The sequence below is a fragment of the Equus asinus genome, chromosome 1 (genome assembly GCF_041296235.1).
Source record: "Equus asinus isolate D_3611 breed Donkey chromosome 1, EquAss-T2T_v2, whole genome shotgun sequence".
In the NCBI taxonomy this organism is placed as follows: Eukaryota; Metazoa; Chordata; class Mammalia; order Perissodactyla; family Equidae; genus Equus; species Equus asinus.
Genome location: NC_091790.1, coordinates 148,940,789 through 148,962,429, shown reverse-complemented (window position 1 = coordinate 148,962,429; position 21,641 = coordinate 148,940,789). Strand labels below are relative to the sequence as shown.

General features: G+C 38.1%; 1 protein-coding gene across 2 annotated transcripts; it reads left to right on the top strand.

Annotated features, from left to right (window-relative positions):
- The first annotated feature begins 5,632 nt into the window (after positions 1 to 5,632).
- On the top strand, positions 5,633 to 16,870 carry AGR2 (anterior gradient 2, protein disulphide isomerase family member). Of its 2 annotated transcripts, none has more exons than XM_014830618.3 (8): positions 5,633 to 5,769; positions 8,716 to 8,861; positions 9,089 to 9,152; positions 9,271 to 9,323; positions 10,682 to 10,755; positions 12,862 to 12,925; positions 15,232 to 15,315; positions 16,576 to 16,870. In XM_014830618.3, exons 2-8 carry the CDS (start codon positions 8,723 to 8,725, stop codon positions 16,623 to 16,625), a joined length of 528 nt encoding a protein of 175 aa, XP_014686104.1. In that variant the 5' UTR covers positions 5,633 to 5,769; positions 8,716 to 8,722; the 3' UTR covers positions 16,626 to 16,870. The 2 variants fall into 2 exon arrangements, with proteins under 2 accessions (XP_014686104.1, XP_014686103.1); XM_014830617.3 differs by having other exon boundaries at positions 5,644 to 5,787.
- The last annotated feature ends 4,771 nt before the right edge of the window (positions 16,871 to 21,641 follow it).

Below are 21,641 nucleotides of genomic sequence, written 5' to 3'. Positions count from 1 at the left end.
AAGCAGATATTCTCAATTATTGTGCTCAGCAACAGGCTTACACTGAAACCATTTTGGGCAAAATGAGAGTATAGTCACTTTATTCACGACCCTAGAAGGTAATACCCTACTGCCCCAGAGAATTTAGCTTTTCATTATTTCAACACAAGTGCCATTCATAAATTTTGGTTTGAGGCAATTGATTTTTATACAATCAGATGTAATCTCCAAGTGTCTGGCTACAAGTCAGACAGCTTTGGAAAGCAATCAAATGCTTTTAAGCCTCAGGTACTCTTCTCTAGCCCTAAATTCTCACACCAGCATCTCATACTGGCTGTTGCTTTGTGATTTGCAGTTCCTATTAAACTTGGATTCTGGGCATAGCATATCCTGGATGTCTTCATACTGTCTCTCTGATTCTTTTTGCGCTTTCCAAGCACCTCTTTTCCTCACCCTCCTAAATGGATGAGTGTTACCAAGGTTTGGTGCTGAGCCTTCCGCTCCACACTTGCCCTTGAGAAACTCATCTAATTGTACAACTTTAAGTATAACATATCAATGACTGGTTCACAGCCTTTATTCCATATCAGAGTACCAAATTTTAGACCCAGGAAACTTGGTCCACCCTAGGGGCAAATCTGCTCCCTCTTCACTAGACCCTAGAAGGAACAGAAATAAGAATAAAGCTGATGAGGTTATTCAAATCCATGGTATTAAGACTTCTATGTGAAGTTGAGGAATGAGATTTGAAAATATTGGAATAACCTTTACACATTTGTTATTTAAGTATTTGTAAGATATAAGAGAAGCTTATATTTCAGAAATCTGAATATTAGCCTGTGACTCTAATTTAAATTGTACCTAGAATTAGGATTTTAATTTGGAAAGGATAATATATTTGCTTGTTTGTGAGCCATATTTACCTGATTAATAGAACTCAAATTACTATCCAGCAGTTTTTATTTATGGTATTTATAAGAATTGCTAAAGTGCTTAGAGAGGTTTTGCTAATTATGTTTGCAAATCTGCCCTATTGGGCCTTTTAAAGTTTAAAAGAATTAGATGTATTGGTATTAAATCTGTAAATGTAGTTAAAAATATTTAAGGGAATTTTATTAAAGAAGTAGATAAAGGGGCTATTTAATAGATTGAATTTAATCTATTGAAATGTAATCTAATTTAGGTGAATTTAATCTATTGAAATTTAACTTAATGAAACATCAAGAAACAAGTTCTAGAGATCTGATGTATAGCATTGAGTTATAGTTAACAATATTGTATGATACACTTAGAAATTTGTTCACAGAGTACATCACGTTATCTGTTATTACTGCAATAAAAACAAGTGAAGAAGAAACAAGCTAAAACAGATTTTCCATTTTGTACCAAGTTACCATATTCAAAACCAAAATATTTTCGTATGCTTTATACAAATATTGAAAATTTATGTAATTTTAACCTTAAACTTGTAGATTTAGAAAGAACTAGGTGTTAAAGTTTTGCCTTTAACACACTGAATAGCAATTAAACCCCAAGAAGTGGGAAACAGTTATTTTTGTACACGGAAGCCCCCCTCAGACATTAAGATAAATTCAATGGCAATCAACTCTTCCTAAAGGTGAAATCACTAACGCTCTGTGTCTACTTCTCTAAGCTAGATTTCGGGGAGAGCTTACTTATTCCGCAACTTGGTTTGCAGTTCAATGTATGTTTTTGAAAGCTCCTTTAGAGGCAAAGTCCTTGAGGAGAAGAGACTATTCTCATTTTCCTCTGCATAAGGCTCCTCACTATTCAACTTTGTGAGGTTGATGTTTGCTTACAGTTTTATCTCTTTACTTCCTGACATCAGAGGGCAGCTTGGTACCCAAAAGGAATATTGGATGAACTACCAGCAATTACGGAGGATTTTAGAGCCTCTCTTTACTCATCAGTTTTGTGTCTCTGGGTCAATTTTGTCCACCCAGCTGAGCTTATTTATTTTTCAAAGAAAATAATGATGTCTGATGAGGTTGTTATGATGACAAATTAATTTTTCCGATAATATGAGTTGAAAGTTTAAGTCTTATGATAGGCTGTAATTAAAGAGGAATCAAAGATCCTGCTGCCATGGAGTTAGTAAAGTAAATAGACTTAATATTAGTTAATAGATTGAGACCTAAATAATTATAAGACAGAGAAGCGAGTGACACATACTGAAATAATAACTAACATTTTGAAGTGTTTACTACATGGTATGTACCATTCTAAGCACTTTACCTCAATTGTTTTATATAACCTTCCACGGATACTATAAAGTAGGTCTTACTATCCACACTTTACAACTAAAGTACAGAGAGATTAAGTAATTTGCAGAGGTTAGTAGAGTATGCAATTGTCATAAAGTTAAATTTGAACTTGACCAACCTGAATCTACAACTTGCCCTCTTAAACACCTTAGTACACTTCCGCTTGAGGGTGAAGTGTAAACTCATAGTAATGGCATTCAAGGCTCCAGGCAAATAGCCCTAAAACACCTTTCTAAATCTATTGTCTATCAGACTAGTCCCATTAAATATTCAACAAACGTACTTTGCAAATTCTTATCACGTCTCCATCTGGAAATTTTGCTTTCTACAACCAATTTGAGCATTGTATTGGATAGCAATCTCTACTTCCTTTGAAAAATAATAACAGCTGATGTGTATACTACTTATCTGTCGCTTGTTGCATGCTATTCTCATGTAGATGGTTAATCTTTGGAGAGGTTCTATCTTAATTCTTCAATCAGATCTAAGTAACCTTAGGGCAGGGACAATGTCTTCAACTTCTTTGTGTTTTCTCATGCCATGGCTTAGCACCATGAATTATAGTTATCTATGTATGAGGTCTGGTGACCTCAATAACTGACCTTGTCTTTTTCATCTCTATATCTTTAACGGCTGGCATAATATTTGCTATATAAATAGGTTCAACGAATATTTGGTGAAGAAATGAATGAATGGGTGAAGGAATGAAATAATAAAGTCGAGTACCCAGCGCATACTGGATACTCAGTAATTGCTAGTTATTATTATTATAAGTCTCCAAATTTTGGAAATAACCTACTTTAAAATCTGCTTGATTAAAAACTGCTTGAATAAAGCCTCTACAATTATGATGACACAAATGTATAAAACACAAAAGGATAGCGTCCACTTAATTAGGCTATTGTTAGGTTCATCAGCACTAAACTTAGTTTCACTTACCAAACATTATTTTACATATCACATTATCAAATCCTACTCAGAAAAAAAGTGAATCAAAAATATCTACCTAGTAACAACAAATTTTTACAATACCAGGCAAATCCCAAAGACTGATCACATGACATCACTGTTAAAAGTACTGAAGTTTAATAACATATAAGAAAAACTTGTACCACCTACAAAACCCTAGTTGCTTCACGATCAAGACAGATCTGTATGCCAAGGATGCCACAGTCACCATGTGTGTGTAGGGTATGTTCTGTTAATTACTTTCTCCCTGCCATACCTTAGCCACTATGACAAATACTGGGTTTTTATTGACACAGGATTAGGCACAGAAGTACGGCAGAATATATGATATCATTTTAATTAATATAAAAAAACCAGAAATGTTTTTAATTAGCAAGTGTTATGGGCTGAGCTGTGTCCCCCAAAAATTCACACGTTGAAGTCATAAACCCCAGTCCTTCAGAATATGACCATATTTGGAGATAGGGTCTTTAAAGAGGTAATTCAGTTAAAAATAAGTCATTAGGATGGGCCCTTATCCAAGATGACTGGTGTCCTTACAAGAGGAAATTAGCACACAGACAGGTACAGAAGGAAGAGAGTGTGAAGACATAGGGAGAAGATGGCATCTAGAAGCCAAGGAGAGAGGCCTCAGAAGACATCAAATTTACTGATCTTCGATCTCAGACTTCCAATTTACGTTGTCTCACCCACCTCGTCTGTGGTACTTTGTTACAACAGATCTAGCAAACTAATACGCCAAGTACTTTCTCATTTCTCAATTCATTAAAATCTTACTTAACACTCAAAACAGTCATGGATGGTAATATTATCCCCATTTTACAGATAAGGAAACCGAGTTTCAGTGTTGTGAAATGATGCAGGACTCAGACTGGAATCTTGTGGCTCTGAATCCTGCTCACTGGGGCCAGCCCCGTGGCCAGGTGGTTAAGTTTGTGCACTCTGCTTCAGCGGCCCAGGGTTTCACTGGTTCGGATCCTGGGCACAGACATGGCACCACCCATCAGGCCATGCTGAGGTGGCGTCCCACATGCCACAACTAGAAGAACCCGCAACTAAAATATAGAACTGTGTACCAGGGGATTTGGGGAGAAAAAAGCAAAAAAAAAAAAAAAAATGATTGGCAACAGTTGTAGCTCAGGTACCCATCTCAAATCCTGCCCACTTTCCACTCTCAGCAGGTGATGGACTAGAGGACACCTGGGCTTTGGTCCCAGCAATTCCATAAACTAGTTGTGGGACCTTCAGAGATAATTAACGTTTTAACATCTTTCTTTTTTCATCTGCAAAATGAGGGGATTGAATTGAATATTCTAAGGGCTAAATTACACTAAGGATCTATATAAAAGCCTTTCCAGTTTTAAAAGTTTAGCTCAAATCATTGTTTTCAGTCAAATTCCTAAAGAAATTCTCTCTCATTTAGAATTGAAAGAAAATTAAATATTTTGGGAATCACTATTTTGCCCATGAGTATTTTGACTCTCTCAATAAATGTAAATTTAGTGAAAATGTTTTGAACCATCATGATCTTGACTCATTTCAAAAGTTATTTTTATAGGGCTTGCATCCATCCCGTTAGTTAATTTTCTATTGTTAAAGATTTCTCCATTCTGCGCTTTTAAGGACTGTACATAGCTTCATGAACAAAACTCAGGATTGAAATTTTTTACAGAAAATGAGTTCTGGCTTAAAATCTTTAATGAATAATTGCATAATCTTGAGTGAAAAAAAAGTAGTTGCAGGCCTTAGTTTCTAGGTCTGAAAAATGGGGTAAATGGCCTCCTGTATGCCTAGCAGGAAAGTTTGCTATTCAGTGAGAGGATATCTGTGAAATACCTTTGAACTCTTTGGATGGAAGTTGCTGCATATATTCAACTACAATATAATTAATAAAACTCATAGCGTTAGGTATCTTTGTTCAATAACTTCCTCAGTTTTGAAATATTATGTGAGTGCCTGATTTGTATTTTTTTTGTACCAGTAGTGAATGTACATTTTGTTTGCCAGAAAGAGGGAAGTATATTACAGGAAACAATTTGTACCATAATGCAGGATAGCAGAGTCGATGGCTGTAGAGGTTAGAAGCAGTGAATCATCTCTGGTGTGTTTTTAACTAAATAAAGGCAATCTGCTCAAGGGGGAGAAAAAAAAAATCTAGAAACCACACACTCCATCCAATCACGTAAAGACAAATCAGCCTTCAGGCAAATCAAATGTCTTCATTTAAGCTTACCTGGATTTGGCATTCTGCCCATCTTTTTCAAATCTCTTAACAATACGCTTTTACAAATAGTTAAAAACATGCATACTGGAAAGCATACACTTTGCAATGTTCTCTTTAAAAACAAGGAACTCTTCAGCCCAGGGGAGACAATTGCCTGGGAAAAGGAAAGCTCCTTTCCGAGTTTGCAACATGTAAATATGAGATTAGTGGGTGGGATTGAGGTGTGCTCCGGGGCATAAATAGAGGCGCCCGGCTGAGCCAGCACACTAGGAAGCTTGGACTGCATTGAGGCCACCTGGCTCACACGGACAGGTGGGTGGGGAACTCCAGGTAAGGCTCCTGACAACAGTGCTGGAAGGGCACTTGTTAGAGTGAGCTTTGGCTCTGAATACTGGGTATAGATGCAGGCAGTCAACAGGCAGAGAAATGCGAGGTAGTTGCAAGGGCAATGAAGGGGGATTTGGAGAGGAAATAATGGAATTTCCACCAAAGGCTTACTGGAGCCTCTCTTTGGTCAGAGCTGTATGTCCCCGAGCTGGTTCAAGGTGATGCTTTCTCCCTTAGGAAAGGAGAGGTTTAAGAGTGGGTGAACTCTAGTTTTCAAGCCAGGGACGGGGCCCAGGGTCTTCTGTCTCAGCCACAGTCCCTGGTCACCATCTAATGCTCTGCTTCTCTCTCACTGGCTAAAGCAAAGTCCCACAGGACTGTGAAATCTCAGCTTGGATTGCCCACCTGAGATTGCAACTCAGAATATTATTGCAAATCAGAAAACAGTTTTCTTTTTCTGTCTGGTTTAAAGATATCCTTGTTGCTTCTTCAGTCTTTAAATTCATGGGCTAGGCTGTAAGAGGAGAGATCTGGTTGCTTTTTTTTTTTTTTTAAAGATTGGCACCTGAGCTAACAACTGTTGGCAATCTTCTTTTATCATTTTCTTCCTCTTCTCCCCAAAGCCCCCCAGTACATGGTTGTATAGTCTAGTTGTAGGTCCCTCTGGCTCTGCTGTGTGGGACGCCGCCTCAGTGGGGCTTGATGAGCGGTGCTAGGTCTGCACCCGGGATCGGAACCAGGAAAACCCTGGGCCGCTGAAGCAGAGCACACAAACTTAACCGCTGGGCCACAGGCTGGCCCCTGTGGTTGCTTTTCTGAAGCATTTATGAATAGGGACACTGAAACTTCCTGCAAGTCATTCCTTCCTAAAGACAAGAAGACAGAGATATAGTGGCCATTAAAAAGTGCTGGTTTCATAGATTGCGCGTGTCTCCAAATTATCAAAATCTTCCATGGTTAGCGTTCTGTTTTGAGGTGGTTTATACAGGAAGTTTGAACAGCACAGTCTATTCATGTTATGAAAACTCAGTAGAGTGAATCTCAAAGTCAGCTCAGAGCAGGATGTTTGTACAGCAGGAATTACGTTAGTCATCCTGCCATAAAACACGTGTAATATATCCATAGTTCCAACCAGCAAGCTGCAGAGCTGTCGCAGGGTCCTAATGGCCACTTGCACTACAAGAACCGTCAAAGGACTAAATAAATAAAATACTTCACCACCAGTTTACTATTAATTTTCTAATATACGTAGATGCTGTTTCTATAAATAAAATACAACATCAAATGCTTGTTGAGAAATTTAAAGTAGTTATTTGCCATGATATGCTTCTGAATCAACTAACATTCCAAAAGTAGTTATTCTCACATAAAAATTCTGGTTTTTTTTACGTTAAAAAGAAGTCTTTTTACTAAGAGCACTTGGAATTGTTGACTTGTGGTACACTTGAGTTGTTTCTGCAGAACTCTAGGATACAAAAGTTATCATTGGCATTTCTGTGTCTTTATGAGTGTAGAAAATGAAGAAAGTGTGTCCTTGATTTTTGCTTATTTTTTTTGAGTGAGACATTTTGTAGCTACAACTATGACATGGGTAATAATTGGTCAGTTTAATATAAGGCATTATCTGGATTTGGTAACTTAGCAACACTTTTTTTTTTCAATCAGCTAACACTTAGCAAAGATTCCCAGTCAAGGTGGCAGAACATGAGAAACTTCCTTCCTTAAAGCATTGATCTTTCATCCTGCTTCCTTTGCAGAGTTCATTTGATTGAATTCAAAACTTCCACCGATATTAGAGTTAGATATTTCTTCTTAAGCAGTCTCAGTCTTTGGCTTTACTACAATCCCCAGTCTCCAGTCTTGCATGTTTTGGTGCCTGGATAACCACAGTGGTTTGCTAGTGAAACTCACTTTGCTAGCTAGCTCATGCCGTCACTCACTCATGGATCTTATCTTCCCATTCACTTTCCTGTTCATAAGCATCTGCTTTCCAGTAGTGTAACTTTCTCTGAGAATTAACTGTGGAATATAGGAAAGGAAAAAAAATTAACAGATAGACATCCATGGGGTTGTTTTCTCTGTGTTATGAGCCCCATAGAATATTTTTGTGCACAAAAGTGCATGCCCACAACCACTACAGAGAGAGTCAAAGAATTATTACACTGGAAGGAACTTGCACTGACGTATTTTAGTCAATTCAGAACCAATATATAGAGTTTGAGTAAATGCTACACTAGGGAAAGAGTTGTATGGGTGTTAAGTCTTCAGTTAAGTGGCAAGGTTGGCAGGTTCTAAATGAAATAAGGAATCATTTTACTCAGATCTTATTCTTCAATGGCCATGTTCCCATTTTAACAGAATGCTAAAGAAATACGTAAGTTTAGGGTAATTGTTTTAGAATGGGAAGAAGGGAGCCAGCAGGGAAAAATGGCAAGGTCGCGAAGACTTGGTTCTGTGCCCATCTCATAAGTCTTCATTTCTCTGAATTTCAGATTCTTCATCCATAAAATGAGGCATTGGGGAGGAGGGAAAAGAGGATTTATCCCTAAGGTGACCTCCAGAACTAAAATTTTTTAAATATAAAATTTAAAAGTAAATTCCCTTAGCTATAAGAGTACATTCATCTGTTTATTTTCTTAAAATATATCTCTATATATTTCTATACTGTAGATTTCTAGGGAGATCTACATCATATATTTATATTTATATGGATCTCTATCCATATAGAGATATAGACAGATAGTTATACTGTGTATTCTTAGGAAAATTCTGTAGAAGGTAGTTTTTCTCTCCAATTGCATGTGTTCAATTTCACCTAAGCCTCAATCCCTGTTGTAGCCCAGAGGTGTGATACAATCTGAAGATGTTGAAGACTGCTAATTCCCTTTTGTTTTACTGACTTTTTGCTTATTTGTTTGTCTTCCATACCAGATTTGCCATGGAGAAGATTTCAGTGTCAGCATTCCTGCTCCTTGTGGCCCTCTCCTACACTCTGGCCAAAGATACTACAGTCAAACCGGGAGCAAAAAAGGATGCAAAGGACTCTGGACCCAAACTGCCACAGACCCTCTCCAGAGGTAGGAGTCAGATGCTTCTTGGCTTCCAATGCTACTTAGCTGGGAACAATTTAATCTTGCAGCTGAGAGTTGTATGCTGAACATATATAATAATTTCTACTTTCTCTAGAGGTTTTGCCTCTTCTTTAGTATGGAGTATATATTTACCCAAGTTTTACCATTACTTTTCAACAGATTTGGGTCTGAAATTATCATCACTTTACAAATCCTGGTTCATTTTGTTGTAGGTTGGGGTGATCAACTCATCTGGACTCAGACATATGAAGAAGCTCTATACAAATCCAAGACAAGGTAAAGACAAGGGTTACAGAGTTCTTTCAAAGGTCTCAAGAGCACCATCTAGTGATATTTAGTTATACATGAAAACCTACTCATTAAAAATTATCCAATCTTTCTTTTTCTTTTAAAGCAACAAACCCTTGATGATTATTCACCATTTGGATGAATGCCCACACAGTCAAGGTAATTTATTCTTCTAAATATAATCTCCTTTACAGGATTTTAGCTTTAGGGCCAGGATTTGGATCACTCATCTTTATATCCTTAGCACCTAGCACAGTTGAATAAAAAAGAATATTTTATGTAGTAAAAATATGTTTTAAAGACTTCAAATATTTCCGTGGTTTGTGTTAACCATCGGTGCATATTTTGAAAAACAAGCTCTAGGATTCATCCTTGACTTCTTGCTTTCTCTTATATCCCATATCCAGTACATCAGCATATACCATGGCTTTACCTGCAAAATATAACTAAAAGCCAGTGCCAGCTTCATGGGCATGCAAACTGTGCAGTGACACAGGGCCCAGTGCTTGGAAGGGTCCTATGCTTGGTTTAAAGCTCTGTTGCTACTGTCTTAAAATTTTTAATAATTTTTGACAAAGAGGCTTTGTATTTTCATTTTGCACTGGGCCCCATATGTTACGTAGGTCCTCCCCAAATCCAGCAACTTCCTATTGCCTCATTGCCCTGGTCCAAACCAAGATCATATCCTGTCTAGAATACAGTGACAGTCATCTAAGTGGTCCCTCTATAGTGAGCTCTCCATACAGAAGCCAGAGCGAGGCTGTTAAACATAAGTCAGATCCAATCACTGATGTGCTCGAGAGGCTTCTCATCACAGGCAAAATGGAATCCAAAGTCTTGACTATGGCCTGCATGGCTGGACGTGATCTTGGCCCTGGCTCTTTCCTTTCCTACCACTCTCCCCTTGTTTTCTCTCCACTCCATCAAGCCTGGCCTTTGGGCTTTTCCTCAAACATCTGAGCACATTCCTACCTCAGGGCTATTGCTCTTGCAGTCCCCTCTGCCTAGTTTAATAGACCCTCAACATCTCAAAATGGATCACTGTCTCACTTCAATGTCACCTCCTCAGAGAGGTCTACCCTGACCTCTCTATAGCTCTTAATCCTCTTGCTTTGTTTTATTTTTCTTTAAAGTACACATCTCCACCTGAAATTATTAGATACTTATTTGTCTACTTGTGTATAGTCTGTCTCCTACACAGGCATTTGAGCTCTATGAAGAAAGCACATTACTTTTTTTTTCATTGCTCTATTTCCAGGGCATAAAAAAGTACCTACACATAGAAGCTACTCATTAAATATGGGTTGAAAAAAATAAATGGATACATGAATAAATGATTGCGTGAATGGCAAGAATCAAAGGTAGTCAACGGCCTAGATATTACTTCACTAATCATTTGATGAAGGGACAAAGTAGAATATTGTATTAAAAATACGGTTCAACCTAAAATGTAACAGAGAATGATGGTTTTAACCAACGATGAGATGGATGCGTAATGATTTTTCTTTATATTATAGCTTTGAAGAAAGTGTTTGCTGAAAATAAAGACATCCAGAAATTGGCAGAGCAGTTTGTCCTCCTCAATCTAGTTGTGAGTTGACTTTTCATCATCACTGACATTTCTCCATAGATCATTATTTGAAAGGGATGAATTATTTTTCCTATACATCTTAGTCATACTGCATTACCTTGGATCTGTGCCAAATATCTCATCTCATTGGTTAGAGAGAAAAAAGAGATTTTATTTTATTAATAATCTATCTTGCATGTCTGTTTTCATTTAGTAATTAATAATTTTAGGTTGTCTGAAAAATACTCTCCTGTGGTCAAGATTTTCTCTGTTGCTGTAATAATTGGAAGGCTTTTGTTTTTTGCAAATTCCTTCCTGTGCCACTTTCCCCTAAGTCCTGGCTGCTCTACACCCATTCTTAGTCCCTATCTCCTCTCTCTCTGGAAGAGACAGCTCTCTGGCTGTCTAAATCTAGTCTTTCCACTTGTGCTTTAACCTCGTGCCTTCCCACCTCGCTTCACCATCACCACCTCTCCTGGTGTTCAAGCCTTCTGCCTTTGCAAGTTCTTTCTACTCAGTATACAAACAGGTCCAACTTTCCTTCCAAATGGAAACAAGCAAACAATAAACAACTCAAAAAATTCCTCTACCTAACCATATGTCCTCTTCTTTCTTTCCTTCTTGTCCTCTTCACAGTTTGGCAGGATGGCTTCTTCAAAGAGCATCCTCACCGGCAGTTCTTCCTCGCCTCCCTTCCATTGGCTCCTCTTCCTCTTTCTACACCTCAGTGTTAGTGACTTGGTGAATCTATACTGGGCCTACTTCTCTTTTATATTTTATATTCTCTATGGACAACTTCATCTACATCTGCCTTTATTTAACACCCACACACCAATAATCCCCACATCTTACCTAAACATGCAATAACTTCCAACTTGTGTACACAACCATGGTCCAGATCTCTCATAGTTAGCTTAAACTCGACATGTTCAGCACTGAGTTTATCAGTCTGGTCCAGGATTGTTAAACAGCTCTTCTTTCTCTATTCCCTAGTTCACTGAAAGTGTTATTCTAGATTAGACTCTCCCATTCACCTCCAGCAGTCAAGTAGCCCATAGGTTGTGACTTCTAAATATTCTTGCTATTGGTCACTTCCTTATGAACTGAGGACCACTATTTTAGTGTCAGAATTTTTCACTTTGCCTGACTTACTGCTGTATTACTAAATGGCTCCCTGCCTACAAATAAATCCTGTCTAATCCCACATGGCCATCAGGGTAATCATTCTAAAAGTCAAGTTGGAATTATGGTACTGCTTTTAATATTCCTCCAGAGTGCTTATCTATTTATGAACAAATGCAAACACTCTGGCATGGTGTGCAAGGCCATTCATGAGCTGGCTCCTGAAGCAGTCTCTCACCACTGCCTCATGCACCCCTATCCTTCAGTCCTCCCCAAACACTTGGTCATACCATACCAGAAAGTGCTCTGCCTTTCCTCTACCTTGGCGTAATCTCTCCCTCCTCCCTGGAGTGACCTCGTTTCCCACATAACTGACTCCTAATCATTTTTTAAGATTCCTCCCTTCCCACTTCAGAAGATCCTAGTAGAGCTTGCACACTGGGTCAAATGTCTTCTCTGGACACCCACTGCACCTGCATATCCTCCATCATAACATTTCACCCACTGGATCCTCAATATTCATTTTCCTACTTGTATCGCCCAATAGACTTAAAGATAAGTGCTGTATCTTGCTACATAAATTATAAATAAAAAAATGATAAGTGGGTAGATGAATGCTCAAGATAATCCTGTTTGTTTCTGTAATTTCTCCAAAAGTGACTTCTGCTTTTTTCATTAATCTTTTTCTTTCTACCTCATCCAAGCTGTCTTCCCAAACACTATAACTCATTGCAAAATTCTCCCTTCTTGAACTTTTTTGCTCCTTGTTTATCACATACATTCAGCTCTTTGCCTTATGTTCTGAGTTACATTCTGCTCTGTCTTGCTTATTATTTCATGTATACAACTTGACTCCCCATCTATATTATAAATGCTCTGTGGAAGAGATGTGCCTTACAGTACCTTAAGATACCTAGCTCAGTAATGGACACATTTTTGAGTTAACTTTGAAAATGACTGAAGAGTAATCAAACTAAAGGCTGCTTTTTTTTTTTTCAATCTTAGTATGAAACAACTGACAAACACCTTTCTCCTGATGGCCAATATGTCCCCAGGATTATGTTTGTTGGTAAGTAAAAGTGACAGTGAGATGAAACACAGTCTGAAAATTACCCAAGTGCTGCCATATCTCTTGCTCTGTCCTCGCCCACCCTCATGTGCCGCTCCACCATAGCCATGGCCAAGCTCTGGCAAGGGGCGTAACATTCCTTTAATTCGTACAATGTATTTTCATTAGAAAATGCAAGCGTCTACCTATTTCCACATTTTTTTTCTCATCTGCTAACTTTTTCTTTCCATCTTCTGCCATAAATACCTTGGAGAAGGAAGCAAGTATCCTGTTAGCTGTTTGAATGTATTGACCATCTTCCTGAATACATCAGGCCTATAAATATCTATTTTCAATCAGGAAAACTTTCAATTTGCTGTTGGATTTTTCTTTCTGACATTTTTGATAATTTTTTTTAGGCAAGTTAGGAATATAGGCTGAAAAAGAAATCAAAGGAGCCATGTTCCTTCCTGCCACTGGTACTTTTCATATGCTGTTCCCTCTGCTGAAAAGCTTTTCCTGCATCCCCCTCTGCACCCTCACGCCGCCTACTTAACTCCCCAGTCATCACTGTCATTCACTGACCTGGCCAAATCCCCACTATATGCTCTTGTGGCACCACGTTCCTCTTGATGGTCGCATTTTCCTCAGTCAGAATTCTGCCAAATTGGCTAATTTTTAATAAATATTTCCCCCCATGGGACTATAAGTTCCATGTGGCAGGGACGGTATCTGTTTCTGCTCATCATCATATTCCCAATAAGACCCTGTGGTGGGCTCTCAACAATATTTGTTAAATGACTGAACAGATGAATTGAGTTTGGCTTTGATCAAAGTCATACTGATATAAGGACGACCCATAATTAAATCCATCACATAGCAGAGATCACTCTAATCAAGAGGTTCACCTATGTAATTCATCCAAGTTCACACTAAATGTATAAACCAGAGAGAGGAAAAGCGAAGGAAGGAGGAGGCTGACCCAGAGCTAATTTTATAGGTTTGCTTTTATTAGGATTTAGAAAATTTAGAACCCTGAAATTGAACGGGACTTTAGAGGTCACCCAGTCATACTTGTGCAGAAATTCTGTTCACAGTATTCCCGTCTAAGAGCATTTTAGCCCACATTCAAGTCCTTCGGTCATAAGAACCAACTCTGAGGCAGCTTGCTCCTCCAGCTCAGTGGTTCTCCACGCTGGCTGCACGTTAAAATCACCTGGAAGATTTTTAAAATCAAGCTGCCCAGGCCACACCTCAAACCAATTAAACCAGAATCTCTGGGAGTGGGATGCAGGTATTAGTATTTTTTAAAGGTCTCCAGGTGATTCCAGTGTGCAGCCAGGATTGGAAGCCAATGGCTGGGTGTTTAAAAAGCCTTCCTGATATTAATTTATTACCAAAACTAGACCATGTGTTGTATCCTTTGCACCAACAAGAAGTATAGTGGATTTTAAGTCTTTGTTGAATAAATGAATGTCTACTTCTTGTACTTTATGTTGGTCCTAGTCCAAAATTCTGAAATGACAGAGATTGTCCACTCAAGTACCAGAGACACACTTTGCACACAAGCCAATGCTTCTCACATATCTGCTTCATCTAGTTTTCAGGACGTGAAATTAGGTTCCTTCAATCATCTCTCTCAAGGCAAGGTTGCTAAATCTCTGGGTATCCTACTACCTCCCTCTGGATGCAGCTTATTTTTAAAATGCCTTTCTTTTTCTCATTAGCTGATAATTTCAAATTTAAATATAAAACGTGAAAAAATAGATTTAAATCTAGAGAAATATTGGTGTATATATAAGGGATGACCCCTAAATCTCTATTTTTAAAATGCCAGCTAGTTAACAATAAAGTGGAAAATAGAGACACGACATGCTTATTTGACCTTTGCTCTTTTTTTTTTTTTGAAGATTAGCCCTGAGCTAACTACTGCCAATCCTCCTCTTTTTGCTGAGGAAGACTGGTCCTGAGCTAACATCCATGCCCATAAGTTTAAAATAATTCTTTAGTAGAGAATGCCAATGTTTCCACTGAAAAACACCACCCCAAATGATATATATTATCCTGTTTTCAGGTTACTATAGATAGGACAGCAGGGTTCATAATCTTTTCCACAAATAGCACTGTGCAGCTGTTGCATGCCCTCAGCCTGGCTTTGGGTATTGACTGCTGGAGGCTGGGTTGCAGAGTGGAGGGAGGAGAAACTGATCCAGTGGGACATATACCACGTTCCTTTCACATGACATGGATAAATATGTAGGCTTCGTCATGCATTGGAAGTCACTTGGAAACACAGCACTCCACTCCCTTTTGTTTTTTCTTTGTAGACCCATCCCTGACAGTTAGAGCTGACATCACTGGAAGATATTCAAACCGTCTCTATGCCTATGAACCTTCGGACGCAGCTCTACGTAAGTGTTACCTCCTTTGTACCTCTCTATTGTGAGGCAAGAGAATGCCCTCTCAGGGACACCAGAGAATCACTTTGACCCCAACTAGTCTTGTGTCCTCAGGCAAATCAGATTCACTTTGATTTCATTTTTTAAAATCTCAATTGAAGATGAATTATTTAGATTAGGTGTCGTTTTCTCTAAGAGGATTCTATGACCTTATCACCTGCTTTTAAGGTTTTTCTCTTAGGCACACTAACACACAACTCCCTCTACCACAGAACTGTGTGCAATAGTTATACTAATCTGCATGCCTTGTTAAGTACTTCCTTCCAAATAACAAAAAAAAATAGTATTATCTTGCTCAGATAATATCACAGTGCCTTATAGAAAAGGCATTTAATAACAAAGGTGAAATCCGATAATCCAGCTTGTTTAAGTTGAATTCAAGTTCAATTTTAAAGATCAGTTAGGAAAAATAGCGCAGAATAGTTGCCAAGATATTCACTTCCCCTGGGGCTGCCATAAAATGGAAAAGGAAAAAAAGAGACTCAAAGCAGATGAGGTACCTCAATGGGAGACTGTACCTACTTGTGACCTCTAATTAGTCCTTCCGGGAAGAAAATTGGATTTTGTCCTAAGAACCATTTCTGCTCAATGACTAGTGGCTGCCTAGAATTGCACTGGCCAAGATGTTAGCCATTAGCCACATGTGACTGTTGAATGTTAAATTAAAATGATTTCAAATTTAAAATTCAGTTCCTCAGTCATACTAACCATATTTCAAGTACTCAGTGCACAGGCACTGGATATTTTTCATCATCACAGAAATTTCTATTGGGTAGCACTGACCTAGAACATTATATTGGGAAGATTTTGAAGCCGCGTCTGGGCAGCAGAAAGATTATGATGGTCCATTAGCAATGCCTCAAATTGATGCTGGGAGGAACAGCGGAAGTACATCCCAAGTATTGACTAGTCTCAAAATAATAGCGTGTATCTTAATAAGACTCTGGACTCCTCAAAGGCAAGTATCTTGCTCAGATAATATCACAGTGCCTTATAGAAAGGGCATTTAATAAATATTGGAAGAGAAGTGGATTGTAATAAAGCCATTTTGCCTAATTTTAGAAAAAAATTTTCAATAAGATGACCAACTATTCACCCTATGATAAAATAGAACCCATTAAAACAATGGAGTACCCAAGTTTGGGGGGTTACTATATCTATTAAGATAATTTCTGGTGGTGTCTTGACTCTTGTAACTTTCTCCCCCACTAGTGCTTGACAACATGAGGAAAGCTCTCAAGTTGCTGAAGACTGAATTGTAGAGAAAAAACAAAATCTCCAAGCTCTTCCCTGTGTTAGGCCCTGAGGCTTGGAGCCAGAGGAGAGTTTAGAAGACTTTGGAGAACGCAGAAGCACTGGCGGACATGTGATTAGATGATGGTTTAATGTTACAACAGCTATTGTTTTTAAAATTTGGTTTCAAGTATACACATGTCAAAATAATACTGTATACTACCATAGTGAGCCATGATTTTTTAAAAAATAAATCCTTTTGGGGGTGTTCAAACTGTTGTGTTTTTTCCTACAACTTGGTCTTTCACAGAAAAGCTATTGAGTTCATTCATCAAATAGGATTTTTGGATACACAGAGGGGACGAAAGTACTTCAAGCAATAAAGACCAAAGACAATTGTTATCTCACCACACAACTGTTTCTCACTGGGTGACTAATGTGCAGACATGCACTTAATCAAAAGAACTATCAAACAGAATATGTTTTAGCATAAAAGAGTATGGAGAAAGGCATCCCAAGAAAATCAGGTACCTACATGAAGACAATCCACCACCTTGGCCAGAAACTCCTATGTAATGTACATACTTTATTGTTTGTTCATATAGTAATTCAATTTCAGTTAGATTTTGCTCAACTGAACACTCTCAGAGAAAGCCTCTAGGAGATATGTTTGTCCTTCACAAGACTAATTTTGTGAAAAGGTCATTCAAAGAACATCTGCACCCATGAGCACACCCTAAAGAAATCCGGAGAATGAGCCTTATAATACATTTTGTCTCTCAACGTTTTCGAGTACTGGCCTGGAATAAATTCAGTTGAATTGTTCCCACCTTCTTCAGCAAAATGTGACTGGCTGGGAGAAGAGCAAAGGGCAGTGATACCATGTTTATGGGGTAGAGATCAGAGGTCGCCACTTATCTTTGTAAATATTGTGAGAGGGTGTGGCATCAGATAGGGGAGCAGTTTTAGCTACTTTTAACTCCTTATACTGCCTGAAAAAAATTAGAACTGTGTATTAATTTCTACACTACATATTTAATCTCGCAATAATTGTTACATGGAATTTTTTTATTACCCAGCCCCCACTGGGGCTGTGGTGGTCTATACAATGCTTTACATATTGATTATCCATTGCTTGCCTTAACTTTCCTTTTTTTGTAATAAATTCTTTTCTGAATAGATCCTTTGGCATTATTAACTTTTCCAGGTCAGGTAATATATTTTAAATACTTTTCTCTTTCACAGTACTGTCAAAGAGCTATGCACTAATAGGTTCTGAGCAAATACTGTTGATTTAAGGACCTCCAAGCCTCAGCCAAAATATCACCAGAGGGACTAGGCTCCCCTCTCATAAGTAGGTAATCTACATGTGCTTACAACGTAAAATATTCCATTTAGAAAGCTGTCAGAGTTAATGAGAGGCAAAAACAGTTTTTACTTGTATAAACAAATATTTTGAAAAACAACTTCTAGGCTATTCAAGTTTCCCCTACAGTACAGCAAAATAATGTTTATCTTTTTATTGGACTGATGTGAAAGATTAAGTCCTTAAAATTTATTGAATGACAAAATGTTATTTTAACAACACATGTAATTGTAAAAATATAAATAAATCTCTAGGAAGTCAAATGTCAAGATTGTAAGAAAAATGAATCTCCTCGAGAAAGTGTTAAATGCAGAGGAATAATCATTTTTAAAAAATTGATTAACTTTGACTCAGTCTCCTCTACTTCTGAGAATCTGTCCTAAGGAAATCATTCAAGAGAAACAGAATTCTGTGAAGATGCCAATGGCAACATTATATAAACACACCAAAAAAAACTGGCAGCCTCCAAATATAAAGATTACATAGTTTATTAACAAAAAGTGTACTAAGTTGTCATCTATAAAAGCAGTAAAAATTATGGAGAAATCAAAAGGATAAGTGAAAAATGACTTTAAAATTTCTATGGCTATAATCGCAATCACAGGGAACGTGTTCATACACAGGTGAGAAAGAGAAGTGAAGATCCATACATAAAAACTTGTTTTAAGTTCACGGAAACATCAGCAATGCCTGTTCTTTCTATCAAACCCTTTACTGGCATCTCACAATCTTTCTTTTGTGCATAAATAAATTTAAGTGAAAGCACTCTTTGACTCTGGAGAAGGGGAAGAATGTTCTAAGACTAGGGGGTATTATTTCAAACAGCTGAATAAAAATGTTGGTAACATAGTGGGAATGTAAAATGGTGCAGCCACTATGGAAAAAAATATTACTGTTCATCAAAAAATTAAATACATCATTACCATATAATCTAGTAATTCCACCTCTAAGTACGTACTCAAAACAACTGAAATCAGGGGAGAGATCTGTGTCCTCACATTCATAGCGGCATTATTCACAGTAGCCAGGAGGTGGAAGCAACCCAAATATCCAGCGATGGATGAATGGATAAATAAAATGCAATGAAATATTATACAGCCTTTAAAAGAAACTTCTGACATGCCACAACATGGACAAACCTTGAGAACATCACGCTAAGTGAAATAGCCAGTCAGAAAAGGACAAATTTTGTATATTTCCACTTATATGAGGTACTTAAGAGTAGACAAATTCACAGAAAAAGAAAGTAGAATGGTGGTTGCCAGGGGTGGCTGGAGTCGGGGAAGGGGAGTTATTGTTTTAACAGGCATGAATTTTCAGTTTGGGAAGAAGAAAAAGTTCTGGAAATGGATGGCGATGATGGTTGTGCAACAATGTGAATGTACTTAATATGACTGAATTACACACTTAAAAATGGTTAAAATGATAAATTTTATGCTATCTATATTTTACTACATCACAAAACTATCAGTTTTATTAAGGCTCCACATCTTAGGGGGGAAAAAGGAACTAAAAAAGACTTGGAAACATAAACCATCTGTAAAAGTCATTTACACGGATCATCAACATGCCTGAGAAACCATTTTTACCTGTGTTAGAACTTCAGTCTTCACAGGTATGACCGTCTCTGTTTTGGGTTTTTGTTTGTTTCAAGCATTCAGGAATCCTAAGCAGCTACTGAGGTCCTTATATTTAGCAATCCCTTATGAGAACGGGAGCTGGGGGAGAGTAGAAAAAGCTCTAAGGCAAGACAAGAACTTTCTTCAGTGCCTCACCAAGGAGGCCGACTTCAAAGTCCAAGAAAAGTCATCCTAACTTACTAAAAGCCTACTTGTCTAGCTGTGACCTCTATCTGTAAAAAGATCCTGAAAGTAAGCAAAAGTGGTTTCACCCTCAAAGTGAGGTCAAAGTCCATCCTTTGACATATATTTTAACCCACGAGCAACTCCCTCAAGCTCTCATTTGAAAGTGAATTCCAAAGGCCAATTTTCCTGAGGAAAGTACATGAGATGTAGCCTGCAACTTGGTAGGAGAGTGATTTTCCTCTTTCCCACAGTCTCAAGAGGTATTTCAATGACTGCAAGTGCCCAGTTGTGATCCTGACATTCAAGAGAAACTTCGACATGAAGAGCTCTGTTCTCTTTTCTTGCTCTCTCCGGGGTCGGGGGATGGGGCGAAGGGCATTACTTGTTGCTCCCTTAAAACTGTTTAGAAAACATTCACCAACAACATACGGCAATTGCATTTGGCATAGAGACCCTGGTGCAACTGCTGGCCCCAAACATACCAAGTGCAGAACAATGACTTTAAGCAAACCCCCTCACTTATCAAGAAACCGGGAAATATTGGTTTAACTTTCTCGTCATCCTTAATAAAACAGAACTGACATGTGAATGATCATATGTGTATAATCACAATGCCTAAAAGTGTTTTTCTCCCAAGAAATACTATGTAAAAATGTCATTCTAATTTTTTCAGTGCCAACTAAGAAGTGAAATAGTTTCATATACTTACTCAGTGCATTTTCAAAAAGATGAATAAACTTAAACAGGGTTAAGCAAATATTTAGAAGAATTGAGGAGGAGGGTTTTTGGCTTAAGGAAACTAACAACTAAAAGGCACACTTCTGGTTTCTTTTCCTTCTCTGAAAGGTTCCAGACAGCAGCATATTACTTAGGTTGAACACGCAGAACTGGTTTTCATACCAAACTCATCGTTGCTTAGTAAACAGAATATCTGAGATGAACTTATGCCACATGAGCTCAGATTTTAGAAATTATAGCCTAACATTTTTCCTTTGCATTTGCATTATATTCTCTAACTAAAATTTCACCTTTATCCTCAAGGCTGACTGGGTAAACCTTCTAAGAAACAGTCCTCTAAAAGGAGTATGTAAACAGGGAATAAGAGAAATTTTAAAAAGTAATACATTTTCTTTTTTAAATGAATGCTAGCTTTAGAAGAAAGAAGCTCTAGGGTCTTGAGTTTGCATTATAACCATTTGTTGTAATTTGAGGACAGACCCTGATCTGAAACTCACCGCCCTCTGAAACGTGTGTGTGTGTGTGTGTGGGGCAACATTTCTGTGCACACAGGCAGTGAGTCTGCTGTAATCCCGGGATCAGCCTGACTTCCACAGGCTCACAAGATTCAGGACACATCTATTCAGAGGCCTTTCCAGTGGGCATCATAATACACGGTGGAATGGGAGCTACAGCTCTGCACCCAGACACCAAGATCACAGGAGACCCCTGGCAGAGGCAGAATAATCAAGCACGTTCAGATCTGCCTGAGAGAACAGAAAGCCCAGATTAATCTGACAAGGCTGCTCTTGGAGCTAGAAAATGTATTATTTGAGCGGCTAATCATCAGTAATTACCCAATTTATAATCCTATAGATGAGAAGCCCTGAAGACTCATGCACCCCAAGCCCTGATTTGTGACTGGGTTAACCCAAATAAGGCCACTGCAATTAGAGCACACACCAAGGCTAAGGGGTGGTTCTCACTGGAATAGCCCTTTCCACATATAACCATTTGTACCAAGAAAAGTATTCTATCAGGAGATGCCAGAACCTCACGGGAACTTCTAAATGGAACAAAGCAAACAGGGAAAATACCAAACGCCTTAAAAGAAGACAGAGTTTAAAAATCTCACTTTCCTCATGTGTCACATACAA